We start from the raw sequence: 20,617 nt of genomic DNA, 5'->3' as shown, positions 1-20,617 counted from the left end.
AAGTTGCTGAAACCTCAGGATTCCCTTCAATGGCTGGACTAGTCCATTGCTGGGTGGCTCTAATCAGCTTTCGGGACTCATGCCCCCGCCAGGCCTAGCTTCTAATGCTAACCCCAGAGGTCTTGTGGCATCCTAAAAAGCTGACCATATTGAAGATGGAGAGCAACTTGTTATTCATAAGCAGCTGTCTCAACATATATGATGCACAGAATTCTGGACTAGGGTCCCCAAGTATGGTTGCAGTCATGATGTCACTATTTGTGACCTGAGAGTCGCTTGATAGCACCAACATCTCAGAAGATCATGAACTCATTCAATAACCACTTCCTGAGCACCTGCAGGTTAGGTACACTACGGGGTGCTGACCTAAAGGAAGTATAGCCCAGTGTCCTTTCCTTGCCTTTAACCACTAGCCCTGGCTGCCCTTAGCAGTGTCCTTTCTAAGGCTGAGTGTGAGAACCTATTCACCAACACTGAAAAGAAACCTCCCACACTGGCAGAGTGCAGGGAGGGCCATGAAGAAGCACAGTATATTATGACATCATTCTGATGGGACAGGAGAGCAGTAAGATAACAAAGGCTTCTAGATGGACCCCTCAGAAAGACTGGGGCAGCAAGGTCCCGGCCCAGATCGGAATCTCTGGGAGTTCTGAGCACACAAAAGAACACAGCCAAGTTATGCTCATCTACCGTATCTCAGATTGGAATAATGGGTGCTTTCTGTGCATTTTAAATGCATCATCCCATATAGTTCTCCTTATGTGCCAGGTATCATTACTATTGTCATTTAATAGGCTATGAAACTGGGGCTTGAAGAAGTTCAACAACTAACGCAAGTTACTGAGCTGGTAAGTGACTAAACGAGAACTCTGACCTTGGTGTTTGGGTACAAAACCTCACAGTCTATCATGAAGCTAGCAGTGGATGGTCTCAAAATTGACATAACTGAGTGCTAAACTTGCAGAATGTAAGGAAAGGACAGGCAAAGGCAGTGGGTATAACTGCCTCCACCTCTGACAAAATCTCAGGAAGGTGAATATGTATATGCGGAAAACAACAAGGCCCAAACTCAGCTCTTAACAGACAACACTGTGTTGTTGTTTTTCCTATGGCCAGGGCACCTCAGAATTTGGTATGGGTCTCCTGTTAGTTCCTCACAATCATGCTCTAGTTCTGAGTCTCCACAACAGGGTTCATGCCATAAGGTTTAAGATTAAATGAAGTCAAAGATAAAGAGGTGTTAAGATAAATATAGAGAGCACAAGTAAATGTTGGTTATTTCATAAAGGATAAAAGTCAGGAGGCATATAAGGCCATAGCTGATCCGATATGCTTATTAGAATTCCTCTATAATAAATAGATAGGATTCACACCATAAGCTGCTTGTGTAGGGGCACTGGATTCTGTTATTCACCTATATTTCGTCAATAATAAATTTATTTACAATGAGATTCTCTTCCAACCATCATCAAATCCCTTGTTTGTTAGTTTTTCTGTGAGAACACACCTCAGCATAGCACCAAATCTTATAACTGCCTCAAAGTCAGCTTACTTGATATCCATTCCAAACAAAAATCAGCCATTCATCACTATAGGCATACCAACTCCCTGTCCATGGGCCCCGGTTTTAGAACACTACATTTCTTTTTTTAAAAATATATTTTTCAGAGAGGAAGGGAGAGGCAGAGAGAGATAGAAACATCAATAATGGGAGAGAATCATTGATTGGCTGCCTCCTGCAAGATCGGGGATCGAGTCAGCAACCTGGGTATGTGCCCTGACCGGGAATCGAACCATGAAGTCGACGCTGAACCACTGAGCCACCATGGCTGGGCTAGAATACTACATTTAAAAAATGCATTTGGTGTCCATGGTGTTCATTTGTGCTTAGCTTAACTGGTGTGAAGCAAAAAATAAATACCAATTCTCAATATATTATTTTGTTTGAATCGGATTCAGGATGAGTTCTATGGATTCCTAAAGAAATGATCCTTCTTTAAGCACTGCTGGGCAGCATGGGTTGCACTGCCTGTGATGCTGAATGGGTGGGATGGATATCTATTGCTTCTGTGCATGCCTTCTGTACCACTTATAATTATGCTGTTAAGAGTCTTTACAAAAAAGAAACCCAATTTATTCTTTTTAAATGTTCTAAATATAAACGCAGAGGCAAGGAAATAAACAATAATTCCAATGGTGCTTAGAGTTTAAACTATTTTGAATTAATGTACCTGTGAGACTACTGCATATTGCAACCTATCACCTAAAAACTATCAGCCCACATCACCACAGGTAAGAAATGAGAAATTTTGTGGGTTATTGAACACCAAATATTTGCAGCAGAACAGGAGACGGTTGCAGAACATCATTGCGTGGCTCTAAACCCCACAGATCCATCTGCACAATATAGCTCTGTCATGTGCACTGCTATACTGGAAAGTGAAGGACAATGGCAATGAGAGTGGCCTTGTTAGGGCTTACATGGATGAGGGTGGATGGGGAGTGATGGGGTAGGAGGCTACTTCACCTCTCATTTGCCAGATTTAATTATTAATTGAGCTCTGTGAATTCCTAAAGAAATAATCCTTCATCAGGCACTGTTGGGCACCCTGAATTGTGTTGCCTGTGATGCTGAATGGGTTTGCATTTTGGTGGAGGAAATGTTTTCTGCAATACTTCACCCTGCCCTCTTTGCACTGTTAATAAAAGGTAGCTCCTGCCTGGCTGGTGTGGCTCAGTGGTTGAGCATTGACCTCTGAACCAGGAGGTTATGGTTTGATTCCCAGTCAGGGCACATGTCCGGATTGCGGGGCTCGATCCCCATTAGGGGGTGTGCACAAGGCAGCCAATCAATGATTCTCTCTCATCACTGATGTTCCTGTCTCTTTTTCCCTCTCCCTTCCTCTCTGAAATCAATAAAGATATTTAAAAAAATAAAATAGAAGGCAGCTCCAATTTATGGCTTAACAATCTTATGTTTGGAGGTTATTAACTTTGCCTTTGAGGAAGGCAGATCCATTCCAAAATTAACAAGCATTTTTGGGGGCAAAGATGAAAGCATAAGCTGAACATGCATTCCTCTACAAAGCACCCCACTCCACCTCCTAGATGTGTGCGGTCTTCCAGAGGAAGCCACAGCCAGCAGCACACTGAGGGGTGGCATTGTTGGTCAAATGCTCCCTTATTCACATGTGAGCATAAGAAAGTCTCTGCATCATGAGACAACAGACACTGCTCATCATTTTTGGAATTCCTCATAAAAGTGGGTCCAAAAGAGATTTAAAAACAAAATGTGGCTTATGCCACTATTAATATACCAATAAATAACAGAGAAAAATACAGGGAGCGGACAGGAGTGAGAGAGGAATAACAGCTAGGCATCCACTTTCTATGCCACCTTATGGAGTTAGAGATGGACTTTTGTATCAGGACAATGAGAGGATGTCCATGCAGGATGGGATTTTGTATTATGATAAAAATATTTCTGGTCAATGCCTCTTTGCCTGATACTTGGTTGGGGTAGAAAACAACTTAAAGTTATGAAGTTAGAGAAAGGCATATTTTGAAATCAACAGTTATCCCACCTAATAAAAGAGTAATATGCAAATTAACCATAACTCCACTATATGCACAAGCCACGCCCACCAGCCACTCAGAGCGAGTATGCAAATAAACCCAAACAAGATGGCTACAGCCACAGAGAGCAGGAGGGAGGCTTGGGTTTCCCAGGCAACGGATGAAGCCATGCTTTCCGCCTGCCCTTCCCAGCCTAAGCCTCCACACAAGGCTACAAAGTTTCAATTATAGAAGGTAAACAAATCCAAACTGAAATGGCGGCAGCCACAGAGCTGGAAGGAGCAGGAGGCTAGGGTTGCCCCCCGCTTTCCGCACACCCTGGCCGGCCCAGGCCTCCGCTTAAGGCCACAAAGTTTCAATTATAGAAGATATACACAAACCCCAACAGAAACGGCTGCCGGCCAAGGAGCGAGCAGGAGGCTTGGCTCCACTCCAGGCTACAAAGTTTCAATTGTAGAAGGTAAATAAATTCCAGATACCAAGGCCTCTGCTTGGGTTGCCAGGGGCGTGGTTGGCCTGCAAACCACCACAGGCCCCTTGCTCAGGCCGCCCCACGCCCCAAGGGAACCCCCACCCTGATCCGAGACACCCTTCAGGGCAAACGAGCTGGCCCCCACCTGTGCACCAGGCCTCTATCCTATCTAATAAAAGAGTAATATGCAGATTGACCATCACTGCAACACACAATATGGATGCCCCCATGTGTTCAAAGATCCTGCCCCCAGGTGGACACAAGATGGCCACCACAAGATGGCCAGCAGGGGAGGTCAGTTGGGAAGCACTAGGCCTGCAAGGGAGGGCAGTTGTAGGCAATCAGGCCAGCAGGGGAGGGCAGTTAGGGGTGACCAGGCCGGCAGAGGAGGGAATTTGGGGGCAAACAGGCTGGCAGGGGAGCAATTAGACATCGATCAGGCTGGCATTGGAGTGGTTAGGGGGTGATCAGGCTGGCAGGCAGAAGCGGTTAGGGGAAATCAGGAAGGCAGGCAGGCAAGCAGTTGGGAGCCAGAAGTTCTGGATTGTGGGATCGCGCCTAAACAGGCAGTCGGACATCCCTTAAGGGGTCCCAGCTTGGAGAGGGTGTAGGCTGGGCTGAGGGACACCCCCCCCCCCACCCACACACACCCGTGCATGAATTTCGTGCACCGGGCCTCTAGTCAGTGATATAAAATATAAAAGACAGAGTGACAAAGGACTTAAAACTCTGTGGAATTTTGTGTTAACCTGAAAATCTTGTATACCATTAATAAACTTTCTTCCAGCACTGCCCAAGTAGCTCAGTTGGTTAGAGTGTCATTCCTATACGCTAAGGTTGTGGGTTTGATCCCTGGTCAGGGCATATACAGGGTTCAACCAATTAATCCATAAAAAGTGGAACAACAAATAGAGTCAGTCTCTCTCTCTCTCTCTCTCTCTCTCTCCCCCTAAAATCAAGAAATTAAAATAAAAAAGTAAACCTTCCCATGTGACAGTAGTGTAAAAAGAGAAAAAAGTATAACGTTTATTAGTTGGTTCCTTTGGTTACTAAACATTAAAATGGACACACTATTGAGAGCAAGGACTGTGGCACAGATCACAGATGAGACACAGAAGAAAGAACTTTCCAGGTCCTCAGAAAGCTTACTTCAGAAAAATTTTGAGACTGTAAAACCAATAGTAAATTTCTAAGCAATTCAACCACCAATTTCTGGTCCTAGCTATTAATTAGTGATTATCATAGGCATGGCACTGTCTAGTTGTTCACTGTCAATTTTTCTTTGTTTTCTTATATATATTTTTATTGATTTCTTAGAGGGAGAGGGAGAGAGAGATAGAAACATCAATGATGAGAGAGAATCATTGATCGGCTGCCTCCTGCACGCCCCCTACTGGGGATTGAGCCCGCAACCCAGGCATGTGCCCTTGACCGGAATTGAACTTGGGACCCTTCAGTCCACAGGCCGATGCTCTATCCACTGAACCAAACCGGCTAGGGCCACTGTCAATTTTTCTAGATGGAAGGCCAGAATATCTCTATGTTTAAAAATCACAGTGAAGTGATCTAAGTAATACTCCTTTATAAGTGGCTACAAACTGCAAGGCTGGTGAGGAATCCATTTTGCCCCATTGGTTGGAAGACTCTAAAACCTGTATTAGCCATCAATGGGAGTTTAGGAGCATATTTTAGTTGACTACCCACCTTTAAAAACAGATGGCTCTTTAAGTATTAAAATGAGGGCTTACTGTACATTATAAGTAATAGTACTTGAGATGAAAGTAGATGACCCACTACCCCCCTCCCAGGTACCAAATAGGGGTCAGATTTCCCATTTATATGAACAAGTCTTCAGAGGAGGCAGCACCCCAATCTCAGACTCTCTTCTGCGGCTGCTTCATGGATGGCTGAGGGGAACACTTCAAAAATGAACCAGCTAAACAAACTTCCTAGCAGCACTTGACAGAGCTACACCTATTCTTCCCATTTCCAAAGCAGTGGAGAATTAATTACCAGTTCTATGGATCTATTGTAAGTATAATAGACTAAAGAGCTATCACAGACACATTTATTGTAAAAGCACAATCCCAAGAGTGTCTAGTGGAGGGCCAAAACGATTAACACAAATGCTTTGTCAGATCAAAGATAAAACCTGCACCGCCCAATTGAGGAATGAATTAGAACAGTGGGTTATCTTTCAAATTAACCAGGGCAGTTAGTGAGGAAAATTTCATGAAAGTGTAATTCTTAGCCTTTGTGAATCCACACAGCAGGCATTCTGCCAGCTGACAAGATGATGAAATTTTCATGCTTAAAAAAAGCCCTCTTCATTTCCCAATTTAGATTAGCTAGTGTTTCTCTCCCTTTTTGTGTGTGTATTTGCTCTGCTGAAGCAGAATTTAAGAGGAGGGGGAACACACATCAGTTTTTTACTTCTAAAATAGAATCTTTCAAAAACATCCCTAAAAGCTTAGAGATACAGTCTTTAAACTGGTTTTCTGTGATTTTCAAAAAAAATACCAGTTCAATTTTAACTTGGTACAGAGGGACCAACAAGGACCAGGGCAGAAAATCAACTTTGAATTAGAGGTTTCTGTGCTACCTCAAAGTCTTTCAATGCTTCATCAAATCTCGGGATAAAGCACTAGAGTTTTTTTCCTCCGAAAGAAATTAATATTTACTTAAAATATCCTGCTTGGTACTTTTGGTATTTCTATGTGTATTGAAATTTAAATGTTCTAGGAAATGAGAATTCGAGAGAGATAATCATTGCTATATGGGGAGAGAGAAATAAGCATTTCCTCTCCTATTAAAAGAGTCAGTATTAAAACATTACGATATGAGCCCAGCCGGCGTGGCTCAGTGGTTGAGTGTCATCCTATGAACCAGGAGGTCATGGTTTGATTTCTGGTCAGGGCACATGCCCGGGTTGCAGGCTCTATCCCCAGTGCGGGGCGTGCAGGAGGCAGCTGATCAATGATTCTCTCTCATCGTAGTTGTTCCTATCCCTCTCTCTCCCTTCCTCTCTGAAATCCATAAAAATATATTAAAAAAAACACATGTTACGATATGATATAGACTGAGTCTCAGATACTTACATTTTTAATACTTATTATATCACATTTATTTACTCAGTACTGTTTATTCATGACAGAAAATAACAGAATACGTGATGCATTTTTGAAAATAAAAGAGATTTAGAAGGATATTTTGTTACTCTAAACTTCTGTCCCTTTGTTCCTGACAATTCAATTTATTGGTAACCTAGAACTGTTTCTTTGCAGGTTACAGAGTTTGGTCAATTACCTACTCCTGCACTGTCTTCCTAAAGTTCCTTCTTTAAAAAAATATTTTTTTATTAATTTCAGAGAGGGAGGGAGAGGGAGAGAGAGAGAGAGAGAGAAACATCAATGATGAGAGAGAAACAATGATCTGCTGCCTCCTGCATGCCCCCCACTGGGGATTGAGCCTACAACCCGGACAGGTGCCTGGAATTGAACTGTAACCTCCTGGTTGATAGGTCAATACTCAACCACTGAGCCACGCCGACCAGGCTTAAAGTTCCTTCTTTACGGAGATGCCTTCCTTTCTCAGTGTAGGTTGTACTTTCCCTGCAGTGATTCTAAGACTAAAATGAAAAAAATATTGAGACTTGCTCTTAATTTACTAATAACTTTTATGTCCAGTGGGTAGTATTTTTGAACTTGTAAAATAGGAGGAAACCTCTTTGGTCATTAGCTTCAGAGAACAGTCACTTAATCTCAGTATAGGCATACCTCAGAGATATTGTGGGTTCGAGACAGTATTGGGCTTTCGGCTTTCGGTTCGGAGGAGGCTCAGGTGCAACTTCCTTAGGTCATCCAGAATCTGGGTTCATCCAACACCAGCCGCCTCCACCATGCCACCGAAGTTCGACTCCAATGAAATCAAAATCATATACCTGAGGTGAACTGGTGGGGAAGTAGGTGCCACATCTGCCCTGGCCCCAAGATTGGCCCCCTGGGCCTGTCTCCAAAAACTGTTGGTGATGACATTGCCAAAGCAACCGGTGATTGGAAGGGTCTGAGGACTACAGTGAAAATGACAATTCAAAACAGGCCCAGACTGAAGTAGTCCCTTCTGCTTCTGCCCTGATCATCAAAGCCCTCAAAGAACCGCCAAAAGACAGAAAGAAGCAAAAAACAAAACAAAACAAACGAACAACAACAAAAAAAACCATCCAAAAACACATTAAGCACAGTGGAAATATCACTTTTAATGAGATTGTCAGCATTGCCTGACAGATGCAGCACTGATCTTTAGCTAGAGAACTCTCTGGAACCATTCAAGAGAACCTGGGGACTGCCCAGTCTGTGGGCTACAATGTTGATGGCTGACACACTTATAACATCATAGATGATATCAACAGTGGTGCAGTGGAATGTCCGGCTAGTTAAGAACTACAAAGGAAAATGTTTCAATTAAAGATTATTTGACAACCCCCCCCCCAAAAAAGAGAGTATTGGAATGAGTGTAATCTTTCTGCTGATAGAGGGTCTTGGCTTCAATATGTAAAAAACAGACAACATTGGTGGAGTACAATAAAGCAAGTGCAATAAAACAAGGTATGCCTGTACTTACTATCAATATCCTTGTCTCCAGTACACTTGATGTATTAATCTCCAGCTGGACTACCACCACTATGGTATATCACCCTGAACTAACTGTAATCACTATCACTTGAGGCACAATACAAAAGAAACGCAATGCCATGTCCCTCTACGTGCAGAAGTTCTTTTAAGTCTGGGGTGAGGAGGAAAGAGAATAGTCTACCAATGAAGTAGAAGTTAGAGGTGCATGAGCTCTCTGTATAAAAGCTCTGATCTTGACAATATTTGAAACATTTATTTACCATGGGGCCATGAAAAGAACAATGGATTTCTTCCTCTCACATCTAATCATATATGACTAAGATCAGACAGTAGAGGTACAGGTCCCTAATTTTGAGGATAGTCATATCAATCTTCAACTTAAAGAGTGACATTTGGATATTTTCCTAGAAATCCCTTAGGAAAATTAACCAAGTGGGCAGTAACTACAGGAAAACTGTTACTTGCTGGTAGTGAGATGGCTGGCAGAGAAGACAATGGAAGCAAAAGCTATAGAAACCCTGGGTTGCATGTCTAGATTCATAAAACTAGGTAATTTAGCTTAAAAAATATAACTACTACCACCAACACCACCACGACACACAAACAATTGGGTTAGAAATCCATCTTTCAGTTAGGGCATATTTCTAACTACAAAGAAGATCATTTTTCTGCCCATTCCCAACTTAGTCAAAACAGATCATCCCTTCTTATAGAAGGAAAAAGATGAGTTTCTTCTAGTATTAACATTTCCATGGTGAAGATTTTGATAGACTAAACACAGAGAGAAAACTTGGAATTCTTCACAAGAGTCAAGAATCATGCTCTACTCCGTGAGGTCTGTAAATGAGGAGCTGGATAGTTTTGATTGGGGCTTTTCATGCTAAATAAAGGCCTAACATTTCACGTGCGGAACACTTCATCTACTGTGGAATGTGAACTTAGGGATACCCTTTATTCCCATCCAACTGTTCATTAAGCACAGCACAACATTATTCACTAAAATGTTTCAGATTTCCCAAAATGTAGTCATAATTATTATTTAAAAAATATCTTTAGACAAACCTTTTTTTTTTGACAAATACAAGTTATTCAACTCCAAAGTCAAAATACTGGAACTCTATATTTTCATTCTTCATCCTAATGATCTAATACTCAGTTTTCATTTAATGAGATCCATTTTAAATAAGAAAATGCTATGTTAATTAGCATAAAAGTAGACATTATAGAAAGATATTGAACAAAGTCATGGACCTTACCTAATAGAATCTGGGCATTTTTGGAATGCCTTGCCAATGTAGCTTCTTTAAATAAGTTACAGTGAACTTTCAAGTAATAGCAATTTTGCTTAGGTGACAAATGATATAATGAAACACTAAGAAAAATCAAATGGTCAATGTGGAGTTTTTAATTTTAATTTTTGAAGAGAAAAGAACTCATTCATATGTAATTGTTAAAAACAAAACAAAAACTTTGAAAAAAGTCTTTCTAACACAGACAGATCACTTACTGTTCTGGTATTTTAACTATACTACGTATTTTAAAAATCAGACATTCTCTTTAAAAAGCCAGACAAATTGCATTTAAATTTAAAAGATATTTAGTTTTATTTCCTGGGACAACTAGGCTATTAAATGGTTTCGATTACCACATAAACACAAAGTTTTAACTTATTAAAAACATCACATATGATGTTTATGGCTCTACTTCACAAAGATAACCAATATTGATTTTCCCTCCTTTGTCCAAAGATGTGAGTGACCATTTAATGTGGTCTTATTTAGTTAACAATAAATTTTAAAAAGTCCTGGTTATATTCTCATTTTTCCTTAAAAGCAAAAATTTCACTATTTAAAATATTCCTCATTAATGAAAGAGATGTAATACCCAATAGAAAATCAAACCATTTTCCTTTCAAGTCTTTAAAAAGTTTTAGTTTCATAAAAAAACAGCAATACAAAGCTACATTGTTTTATTTTATAACAAGTTCCAAACTTAAATAAGCTGTGTATGTAAGAAAGTTATTATGGATACTAACCTCATAGTATTTCCTAATGCAACGTCTAATATCCAAGATCAATTTGTTGCTCAGCTGTACAATAAAGTTCAGAGGTGAAGCTTTACAATTGATGTTACTGCAACGATACAAGCTGGGCTCCGTATCAGTTCCCTATAGAATTCAAGTCAGACAAGTACACAAAAGATTATAAAAAGATTTCTTATGCTTAAAAGCTTATATGCTGTCCTGGTGCACAATATTCTTCATTTAACTCTATTTCCTCAACTGCTTTCCTCCCAAAGATCTCCTTAGTCACATATAACTTCCACTCTTTTGCCACCATCATAATGGAGCATGAAGTCAAAGGGAAAACCCTAATATCACTTTTTTTAAAAACACTCAATAAATGACAGACTCTCTGGATAAATGAGTTTTCCCTGTGAAGATACCAGTGAAGTGACATTATTGGAAATAAACATCCTTTTTAGACATATCAAAATTTTAAATTTGCCCTTATTCACTACAAACTTGAGGATAAAGCAAGTGCGCTAATGACATTAGTTTCCTTTCATATTGTCAACTTAATTTTAAGAATAAAGCCTAAAATTTAAGTGTTACACCACAAAGTAATCAGGCTTTGTCAGCTTAGAAAAACTACAATTCCTAAACCCCCTTAAAATGTATTTGGGGGAGGGGAAGCAGGAGAAGTAGAAATTTTCAAGAATTAACCATTAGTATTTGGAGAAAGCGTCTTGTTTTGTTTTGTTTTAAGCAGAGACAAAGAAAACATACAGGGAAACTGTTGGGGTTTCTGGACCATGTGTTTTCCTTCTTGATACTTAAACATCTTGGTTTCCTGCTCCAATCTGGTACATAACCCTACCCACCACGCTAAGCAATTCCAGGTGGAAGAGATTTCAGAGCTTGACATCGGCTCTTCCACAGTTAGCCCATCTGCAAGTTGTCAAGCCTCCATGCAATTAACTATCTTATTTACAGCTGTAATGAAGCAAAACTCAAGGATTTAGCATGTATTGCTGATCTGCGTCTGCCTCTTCCTTGCACTTGCTTCCAAAGACCGCTTTGTTTTGATTCAAAAAAATTCAAAACATCTGCTGTTTGTCCAAATTAACTTAAAATAATTACTTTTAATTTAGATAAAGGATGCATTTTCTTTCAGTTTCAAGGTTTTCCATAGTTCTGCTGCCTACTCATTTGCCAATGGCTAGTACATAGAACACTGCAGTGGAATCAAGTAAATTGGCCACATTTCAAGTTCTGATCCAAGGTCAATGATACATTTTTTGGCAGTACTTCTTGAAAGGAATGTCTCCCTGTGACTTTTTAAATGTCTGACATGCAAAGACAGCAGAAACGATAATCAGAGTACCTTTGTCAAAAAGGAGGCAAGTGGGATGTGTAAAGATAAACAAAAACTTTCCAAAAACACTTAGTTCCCATTAACTTGATTTAAGATACAGAAAAATATTGCTCTAAGTCTTAATAAATTGGGTTGGGAGTGGGGAAATACAGGTTATTAATTAAGGAATTACAATAAAAATACTTTAAGATAATTAGATCTTTTAAGAGATTCCATTTAGAAACCAAGGCCAAACACTCTAGGAAGCCAAAAACAATATTAAACACATAAAAGCAATGTGTTTCTTCTTTTTTAGACAAATAGTGGGGAGAAAAGGCCTTTATATTAATTTGCTCACAAAATGAAAAAAGAAACAACTAACCGAACCCTCGAAGACACTATCGTAAATATTCTCAGTCCCACATGCAGGGCATGGGCATTTGAATCTCTCACAGTCCCTGTATTTCTCTTCATCGGTGAGCTGTGCTGGGCCACCAAGTAGAACATCCTTCTCTTCATCTTTATGATAATGATGAACTCTAAACTGGGTGGGATCAAGTCCTATTAATGCAAAAGAAAAAATCAAATTTAGAAAGGCACAATTCTTTGAATTCCCTTACCCAAAAAATAAGCCCAAGGGAAAAAAAAAACTCACAAAAGCATAATTTTAAATTCACACACACAATCATTTGAACTCAAGAGAGAGTCTCATATCACATGTACAAAGGGCTCTTTTTGTAAGAGATTATAAATATAACAAGTAAACAGTATTAAAGCAATGCAGATGTATGCTAGTGGACATTTGGGTTTGGAAGCAACTAATTGCTTCTACAGGATGGTTTTAGTATTTCCTTAAAGTTATAAAGAAAATCTCAAATAAATGTACACTGTTGTAAAGAAAATCTCTTAAAATCAAAGAATCATCATTAAAACTGAAAATAGAGAATAAAAATCCCATTAAAGAAAACAAGTTCACTGCTATTACAACTCCTTCAAGTGCAGACACAATTGCTAATCCTGATTTCAATGCAGTGGTCGATTCCATCTTGGCTCAGTAGTTAACAGCATGTAGGTTGCAATCTAATTCAGTGGTTAAAATTCAGTAGCAGCATATAAGACAAAACGTGACATGGTTTTTTTGGTATTCTGAATTCAGAAGTATAAAATATGTGCAAAAAAAATGATTCTACAGATTCTATAGGCCAAAATGTCCCTAACAATCCTGGAACCAAATATACCTTCCACATTTCAATCAAAATGACACAATAAATCAATTGATATATAGTTTATGCTATCTTGTTTGCCCAAACTATCTGAGAAAATAAACATTTTAATGTCAACCAATTTAATTTACTCTTGGTCAAAGCATATCTCTCAAAATTCACTATTTGAATTGAAACTTCAAAATAATTATTCTATACTATATCTTATAATATTTTCTTTAAAGTACCCCTTAGCAATACCTAAGAATTCTAGACTGTTTAGAAATCTAAGGAAAACAAGCATACCTATTTTAGTATAAAGGTAAATAAGTAACATAAAACATCACTAAGCAAAAAGTTCAAATTCCAAAAATACCTAAACATTGTTTTGACTCTATCAACAGCTGCATTGGTAGATAATCTAACAGATGTTTTCAGAATTCAGTGACAAGATGCTAAATCTTATTTGGTCAATTGTCAAGTGACATCTAGTAACTACATGAGGTTAACTCTGACACAGTGGAAGGTGCTGAACAAAGAATAAGTTTGGAGTCTCAGCTTGCTCACCTGCAAAATGGATGTAGTACCACCAATCATGCACTTTTGCCGTTTAAATAAGACATTAGAGGACAAACTGTTTTAAATGGGGCCTATATAAATAAATACTCAATAAATGTCATACAGATAAAAAAGTAAAGAATGGATGAACATCATTTAGTTTGGACTATGTTCACTCAAAATGAAACACATGTTCATGCTGCACAGCCAGCTAATAGCTGCTCTTTGTAGGAATTCATCAAAGTGAATATTTTCTAACATGACAGTGCATAATAAGAACAAAAAATACACATTCAAAAACAACTTGAAAAAATTGTTCTTGGTGCGTGACATAAATTACTGCAACATAAGTCACTTGGCCCCAAGACTCACTGTACATTTTTATTTTACTAGTTAGCGATCCCCTAAGAGAAATAGAAAATTAGTGAAGGTGTGAGGGAGGGGTAGAGGAGTTGAGTGAGAGAGACCATGCCTGTTGAATGATGCCATTTTGTCTCTGCAGTAAAGGGTAACTTGCAAATTTCTTAAACTCTAGTTATGAATCCAACTGTATTCACATAATGTCTTGCTTTATGAAGATGCAGCTTCATCTTTTCTCTGATGACATCATTATTCATCAATTTCCCAGACTATTACTCAGAAAGTAAGGGAAAAGAAAAATAATAAGCAAGGATTTTCTAAAAGGCAAGATACTTTTACAACCTGAAAATCAAGGAACGGAATAACCCTAGCTTTGCACATGTACAGAACTGGCCAGGATGTGACAGGGGAGCAACGAAAGCTTTCTCCAGGACCAGCCAGGTTCACTTAGTGCATGTGAGGCACGGGCCAGGCTGCCTGCTGAGTAAGCCAAAGCTGGACATAGGCTACCTTGCTTGTTACAGTGAAAAGCCCAACAAGGGGACAAAGTTATTTTAAAAGTCAGGCCTTATGAAATGTCTACTTTAAACATCCATTTCCACAAACAACACTTATCTGCCCCTGGAAACAACAAAGCCAACTGGCCTAGCTAATTACTTTAAATTTATTCCCAAGCTGATTTTTTCAAGATAAGGAACTTTTTCATCTCAGCACTCATGGTCATAAGTCAATGTTAACCTTTTAATATATAAAGGGAAAAGACACCAATTACCTTAAAATATTAGGTATATAATGATACTTGTACAAGTTACTTGAATACAAAAATGTCATAAAAATTATTTTATTGGGAGGACAATTATAAGTTCACCAGGCAAATCACAGAGGGCTAAATGAAATCTTTTTAAGAAAACATATAATGTCATGTTAAAAAGTAAAGATCACTGCTGTCAGAATATTTTTTAAGGTCAAAATCCAGGCTTAAACAAGCCCCCAACTTATTCAACATAATTTTTCTAAGTCCTCACAAAATTGGCAATAAGCAGCTTATTTTGAAGTTTTGGGAGACTTGAAAGTTTCCCCGCTTATACATAACTCATTAAGGCTATAGTGAGACAACAGGAAAAAGTATCTGGTGCTGCCACCTAAAGGTAGATTCTGAATTTTTAAATGTGCAAAATAGAGCTGTTGCAAAGAACTCTATTTGTAATTACTGTCTCTCCAAAATTAGACACTTTTGTCAGAAATTAAAGCAAAAATCTTTATGATTGCAGTTGGCATATACTTACATGTGCATTGTATAATCAATATTAAAATGCTCATCATACAGCAAGTAATCCTGTTAGCCTTTGAGCAAGAGATGCAAAACTGAATTCCAAATTCCTTCTCTCTCCTGAGAGCTTTTTCTAAATAACTGGCTTAAAAAAATAAACTTTATGCCCCATTTGAGAAAAAGAACTTCCACTTTTGACTAGCCTCACTTTTGACAGGTGAGTTCGATCATTTGGTCTGGCACAGAATAAAAGAAGGCAGCCTGCTTGGACTTGGCACCAGTTCTCCGGGGGAAGAGCAACAGTAGTTTTCCCCACAATAAGGAGAAATGGTATGTGCTGTAATTCAATACTGTGACTTCTAGTGATCTAGTCACACCATTTTTTTCTTGGGGGTGGGACAGAAGGTGCAGTAGAATAAAATTAAACTACTGTCATTTATAATTAGAAAATTTATAGGATCTCACATTATTTTGGCAACAGGATCAAAGCTCTTATGTTTCAAAAAGTATTTATAGAAAGTAACATCATAGGCATTCGGGTGGAGGAGTTCGGCAATGCTGTTTTTTACTTAACATCACCATATTCTTATCACACATACCTCCAATGTGATACTTCGCACAAAATTATTTTTCTTATCACTGTACTTTCTAACCCTTGTAAGTTTCCTGTTTTTAGAATGTTCACATGCCCCCAATAAAGGAGTATTTACACTGTTCAAAACTCAAGTTCCTAAACATGGCTGAGAGAGAGGGTAATACATTTGACCAAGTAATTTTCTTCCTCCAAAAGACAAGATCCCTATTAGTATAACTGTAAATAACTACAGTAAAGCCATTTATATATGCTCACACAAGTGAGGAAGAAGGAATAATCCATATGAATGAAACTCCAAATGAGTGGAGTAACTGATATTCCCAAGTAGGTTGTCTGTAATATGACTCAAACTACTAGGAAAGCTAATTAATGAAATCCTACAGTAAATTTCTTCTAAAATTTTATTTTAGGAAATAAATCATTTATCTTTTGCACAAATTCAGGCTTTCATATATTTGGACTTCCTAGAGAACAATACACAAACCAAAAATTTAGTGTGATTAAACAAAAATAGTTAATGATTTTTTAAAAGGTAAATGCTACATTCATAAAAAACCTTGTACAAGAATGTTCTAGCAGCTTTATTAATAATAACCAGAAATTGGTAACAATTCTGTTCAGTTGCCCATCAACATGAGAGTCTATAATAATAAAAGTGTACTATGCCAATTAGGCCAGATGTCCTTCTGGACGAAGCCGGGGCTGTGAGGGAAGCCCGGTCCCGGGTGCCAGAGGGAAGCCGGTGCCAGCAGCCAGGGGAAGAAAGGCCTACTCTTGCACGAATTTCATGCACCAGGCTTCTAGTGAATAAATAAAATACTACTCAGCAATGAAAAAGAATGAGTACTGATAGATGCAAAAAGATGGATGAATCTGAAAAACAAAGCTGAACACAAAAAAAGATATACCATAGGAAATAATATATATAGAATCCTAGAGTAGGCAAAACTAACCCATGGTCATAGAAATCAAATGAGTGGTTGCTTGTGCGGGTGGGGGGGGTATACTGACCGGGAAGGGGTACAAGGGAACTCTCTAGGTCAGTGGTCGGCAAACTCATTAGTCAACAGAGCAGCAAACCGAGGCTCGTGAGCCACATGCGGCTCTTTGGCCCCTTGAGTGGGGGCTCTTCCACAAAATACCACGTGCGGGCGCGCACGTACAGTGCGATTGAAGGAGTACCCTAATTAAGTTAATAACAATGTACCTACCTATATAGTTTAAGTTTAAAAAATTTGGCTCTCAAAAGAAATTTCAATCGTTGTACTGTTGATATTTGGCTCTGTTGACTAATGAGTTTGCCAACCACTGTTCTAGGTGATGGAAATGTTCGGTGTCTTGATAAACTGTATGATATTCTGAATATTGTAGCATTTCATGGTATGTAAATTGCACTTGAAAAAAAAGCATGCCAAATAGAAGGTATCTATGATATATTATTTCCAAAAGACTCATTTAAAATAGATAAGAAATGACTGCAAGTCAGTAAAAAAAGACAACCCAACAGAAGAGTAGAAAAAGATGAACAGGCACCTCACAAAAGGAGATATCCAAATGGCAATTAAGCATGTGAACAGGTACCGGACATTATTAATCATCAAAGAAATGAAAATTAAAACCACAACACTATGCCAACACATAAGATGAAAAAGAGAAAACACCAAGTGCTGGTTAAGAATGTGGAGCACTCACATACTGCTGGCAGGGTGTACATTAGAACCACTTAGGTAAATTGGTTGTATCTACTAAAGCTGAACATAGACGTCCCCTGTGACCTAGGAAATCTTCTCCTAAGTATATACCAAACAGAAAATACATGCAATTATTCCACAGAAGTCGTGTGCACGAATGCTCACAGCAGAACTATTCATAATTGTCCAAATGTGGGAAAAACCCACAGGTTTTACATTCAGTCACACAGTGTGGCATATTCAAACAATAAAATACTGCACAGAAATGAAGTATAACCACATGGACCCATCTCACAAACATATTGAATGAAAGCAGCCAGACACAAAAAATACAGATACAACTTGTGTAACATCCAAAAATAAGAAAACCTCATCTATGATGTCATAAGTAATGATGTCATTTTCTGGTCGGGGGTGGATAGTATCTAGGAGACAGGGGACTCCTGAGGGTGCTTCTTGAGTTGACTACAAAGGTATGTGTTTGTGAAAACTCATTAAACTGTTCAGTTAGGTTTTGCGTACTTTTCTGTATGCACGTTATATAAGAACATTAACATTGGAAAAGGTGAGAAAAGTGAACATTGAGTATTTCTTATGATATACCTATGAGGTTGTTATAAAATGTGTTAGATTCCAACTAGATATTATGTACCTCTTCACAGATGTACACACCATTACCTAGAAGTAGTATTCACAAAAACGAAAATTGAACCGAAGTATGGGCAAGACTTCAGAGCTAACTACCACTTTACAGGAAACACAGGGGAGAGGATACCATCGGCAAACTCCAGAATATGGGAAATTCTATACAGCAGAATACCCAGTTTCTTTAACAAATAAATCAGAAGGATGAAAAAAGAGAAGATGCCGAAACCGGTTTGGCTCAGTGGATGGAGCGTCGGCCTGCGGACTGAAGGGTCCCAGGTTCGATTCCGGTCAGGGGCATGTACCTTGGTTGCGGGCACATCCCCGGTGGGGGGTGTGCAGGAGGCAGCTGATCGATGTTTCTCTCTCATCGATGTTTCTAACTCTCTATCCCTCTCTCTTCCTCTCTGTAAAAAATCAATAAAATATTAAAAAAAAAAGAAAAAAGAGATTAACTATCATATGGACCCTGACTAAGTCGATTCCAATTCAAACAAAGAGCTTTTTATAAAAAGTGTATTCATAGTATGATCAGGAAAATATAAATACTTATTGGATATTTGATGAAGATTTTTTTTCCTAGTAACAGCATTGTAGCTATGTTGCAAAGGGGAATCCTTGTCTTTTAGAAATGCAAAATAAAATATCTATATATATAAAAGCCTAAGCGACCATCTGACTGGTAGCTATGACGTGCACTGACCACCAGGGGGCAGATGCTCAATGCAGGAGCTGCCGAGCTGCAGTGACTTGGCAGTTGCGGTTCTCGGGTGATGCACCTGGAACCAGAGAGAAGGGAGCCTGATTCTGGGGTGCGTCATCTGAGAACCTCCCTCTTGCAATCCGGGCCCCCTCACCAGGCCGAGGGACCTCACCTGTGCACGAATCCGTGCACTGGGCCTCTAGTTTACAGATAAAATGACATTTTCTCTAGGATTCACTTCAAAATAATCAGAAGAGGTGGAGAAGCAAAATAAGATCAACCACAGTTGCAGACTGCTGCTGAAGCTGGGTGTTGAGCACATGGGGGCTTGTGATTAAATTCTCTCCTATTGTATATGTTTAGAATTTTCCATAATAAAACTTTTAAAAATACTGGACCTCTGACCTAAACAACTGACTATACAAGTGACAGACAATTGAAACTGCCTCCATAAGACAAATGGAAAATTTTTATTGTCCTGTACAAAATAACTCCCAAAATCTTGGCAGAAAAAAAATACTAAATGGTGGTGGAAGGAGACTTGACTTGGGGTGAACACACAATACAATATACAAATGATGTATTATAGAGCTATACCCCTAAAACCTATAATTTTGTTAACCAATGTCACCCCAATATTCAATTAAAAAACAAAACAAAAAGAAAAGAAACCCTAATGGGCAGCACTTTTATGACCTCGCTTGATAATTTTTAATGCCCTTGATGACAGCTCTGAATGTGAATTTTAACTTGGTAAGACGTGTACCTCTGGGCAGGAAAAAACTTTAGAAGTGTCTTCTATTTTTAAATCTGAGAAAAGATAGTAACTTTATGTTGAAAAAATATTTGGAAAATAATAAACAAAAAGTCACTTCTCTTATAACAAAGCCCTCTGCTCTCCAGCGATGCAGGCAGACATGGTGGGGAAACAGTCAGGCAGGAGATCCCTAACACCCACCTTTTAGGAGTCAGTAAGTGTTAAACTGTTTTTCTTCTTCAGCGATTGTAAAAAACTATCTTATTTTTATTAATAAAATAATAGTGACTTGTTTTCAACAAGGAACCTATAATTCATGTGTTATTTATATGTATATATTTAATATTATTTAAGTATCTGTGTACAATCCTGTATTAAACCATTTACATTTATTCTATCTTACCCATTTTTCATTGGCTACATAATCCTGGTGTCATTTTGATGTACTTAACTAAAATAATGAATCTTTTAAAAAATGGTCTATAATTAATAATATGGCAGTGTATACTTAATGCTGAGATTAGATGTTAAGCATTCTCACCACAAAAAAAGAGTTAAGTATGTGAGCTGATGGATGTGTAATTGATCTTGATAATCATTATACAATGTATATCAAATCATCATGTTGTACACTTTAAGTTTATACAATTATATTTGTCAATTATTCTTCAATAAAGTTAAAATTTTTAAAAAATTGATCTAACTTAAATAAGTCCAAAAATTCTTATTTTCCTTTGAAAACTCCAAGTACTACAAAGCCAGAGCTAGGAATTACTAGTCCAAATGATTATTCCAAACATG

General features: G+C 38.5%; 1 protein-coding gene and 1 pseudogene across 2 annotated transcripts in view; one reads left to right on the top strand and one right to left on the bottom strand.

Annotated features, from left to right (window-relative positions):
- POLA1 (DNA polymerase alpha 1, catalytic subunit) overlaps window positions 1–20,617 on the bottom strand; it is a 320,208-nt gene that overhangs the window by 157,651 nt on the left and 141,940 nt on the right. The window contains exons 33-34 of the mRNA XM_079764678.1: window positions 12,418–12,596; window positions 10,715–10,846 (exon numbers count right to left, since the gene is read on the bottom strand). Of these exons, the coding sequence (XP_079620804.1) occupies window positions 10,715–10,846; window positions 12,418–12,596 (311 nt within the window). The remainder of the gene's footprint in view (window positions 1–10,714; window positions 10,847–12,417; window positions 12,597–20,617) is intronic.
- On the top strand, window positions 7,660–8,542 carry LOC307096211 (large ribosomal subunit protein uL11-like; annotated as a pseudogene). Its single transcript has one exon. The product of its transcript is annotated as a large ribosomal subunit protein uL11-like (transcript).

Source organism: Cnephaeus nilssonii (genome assembly GCF_951640355.1).
Source record: "Cnephaeus nilssonii genome assembly, chromosome: X".
NCBI classification, from domain to species: domain Eukaryota; kingdom Metazoa; phylum Chordata; class Mammalia; order Chiroptera; family Vespertilionidae; genus Cnephaeus; species Cnephaeus nilssonii.
This window is presented reverse-complemented; position numbering and strand designations above follow the sequence as displayed.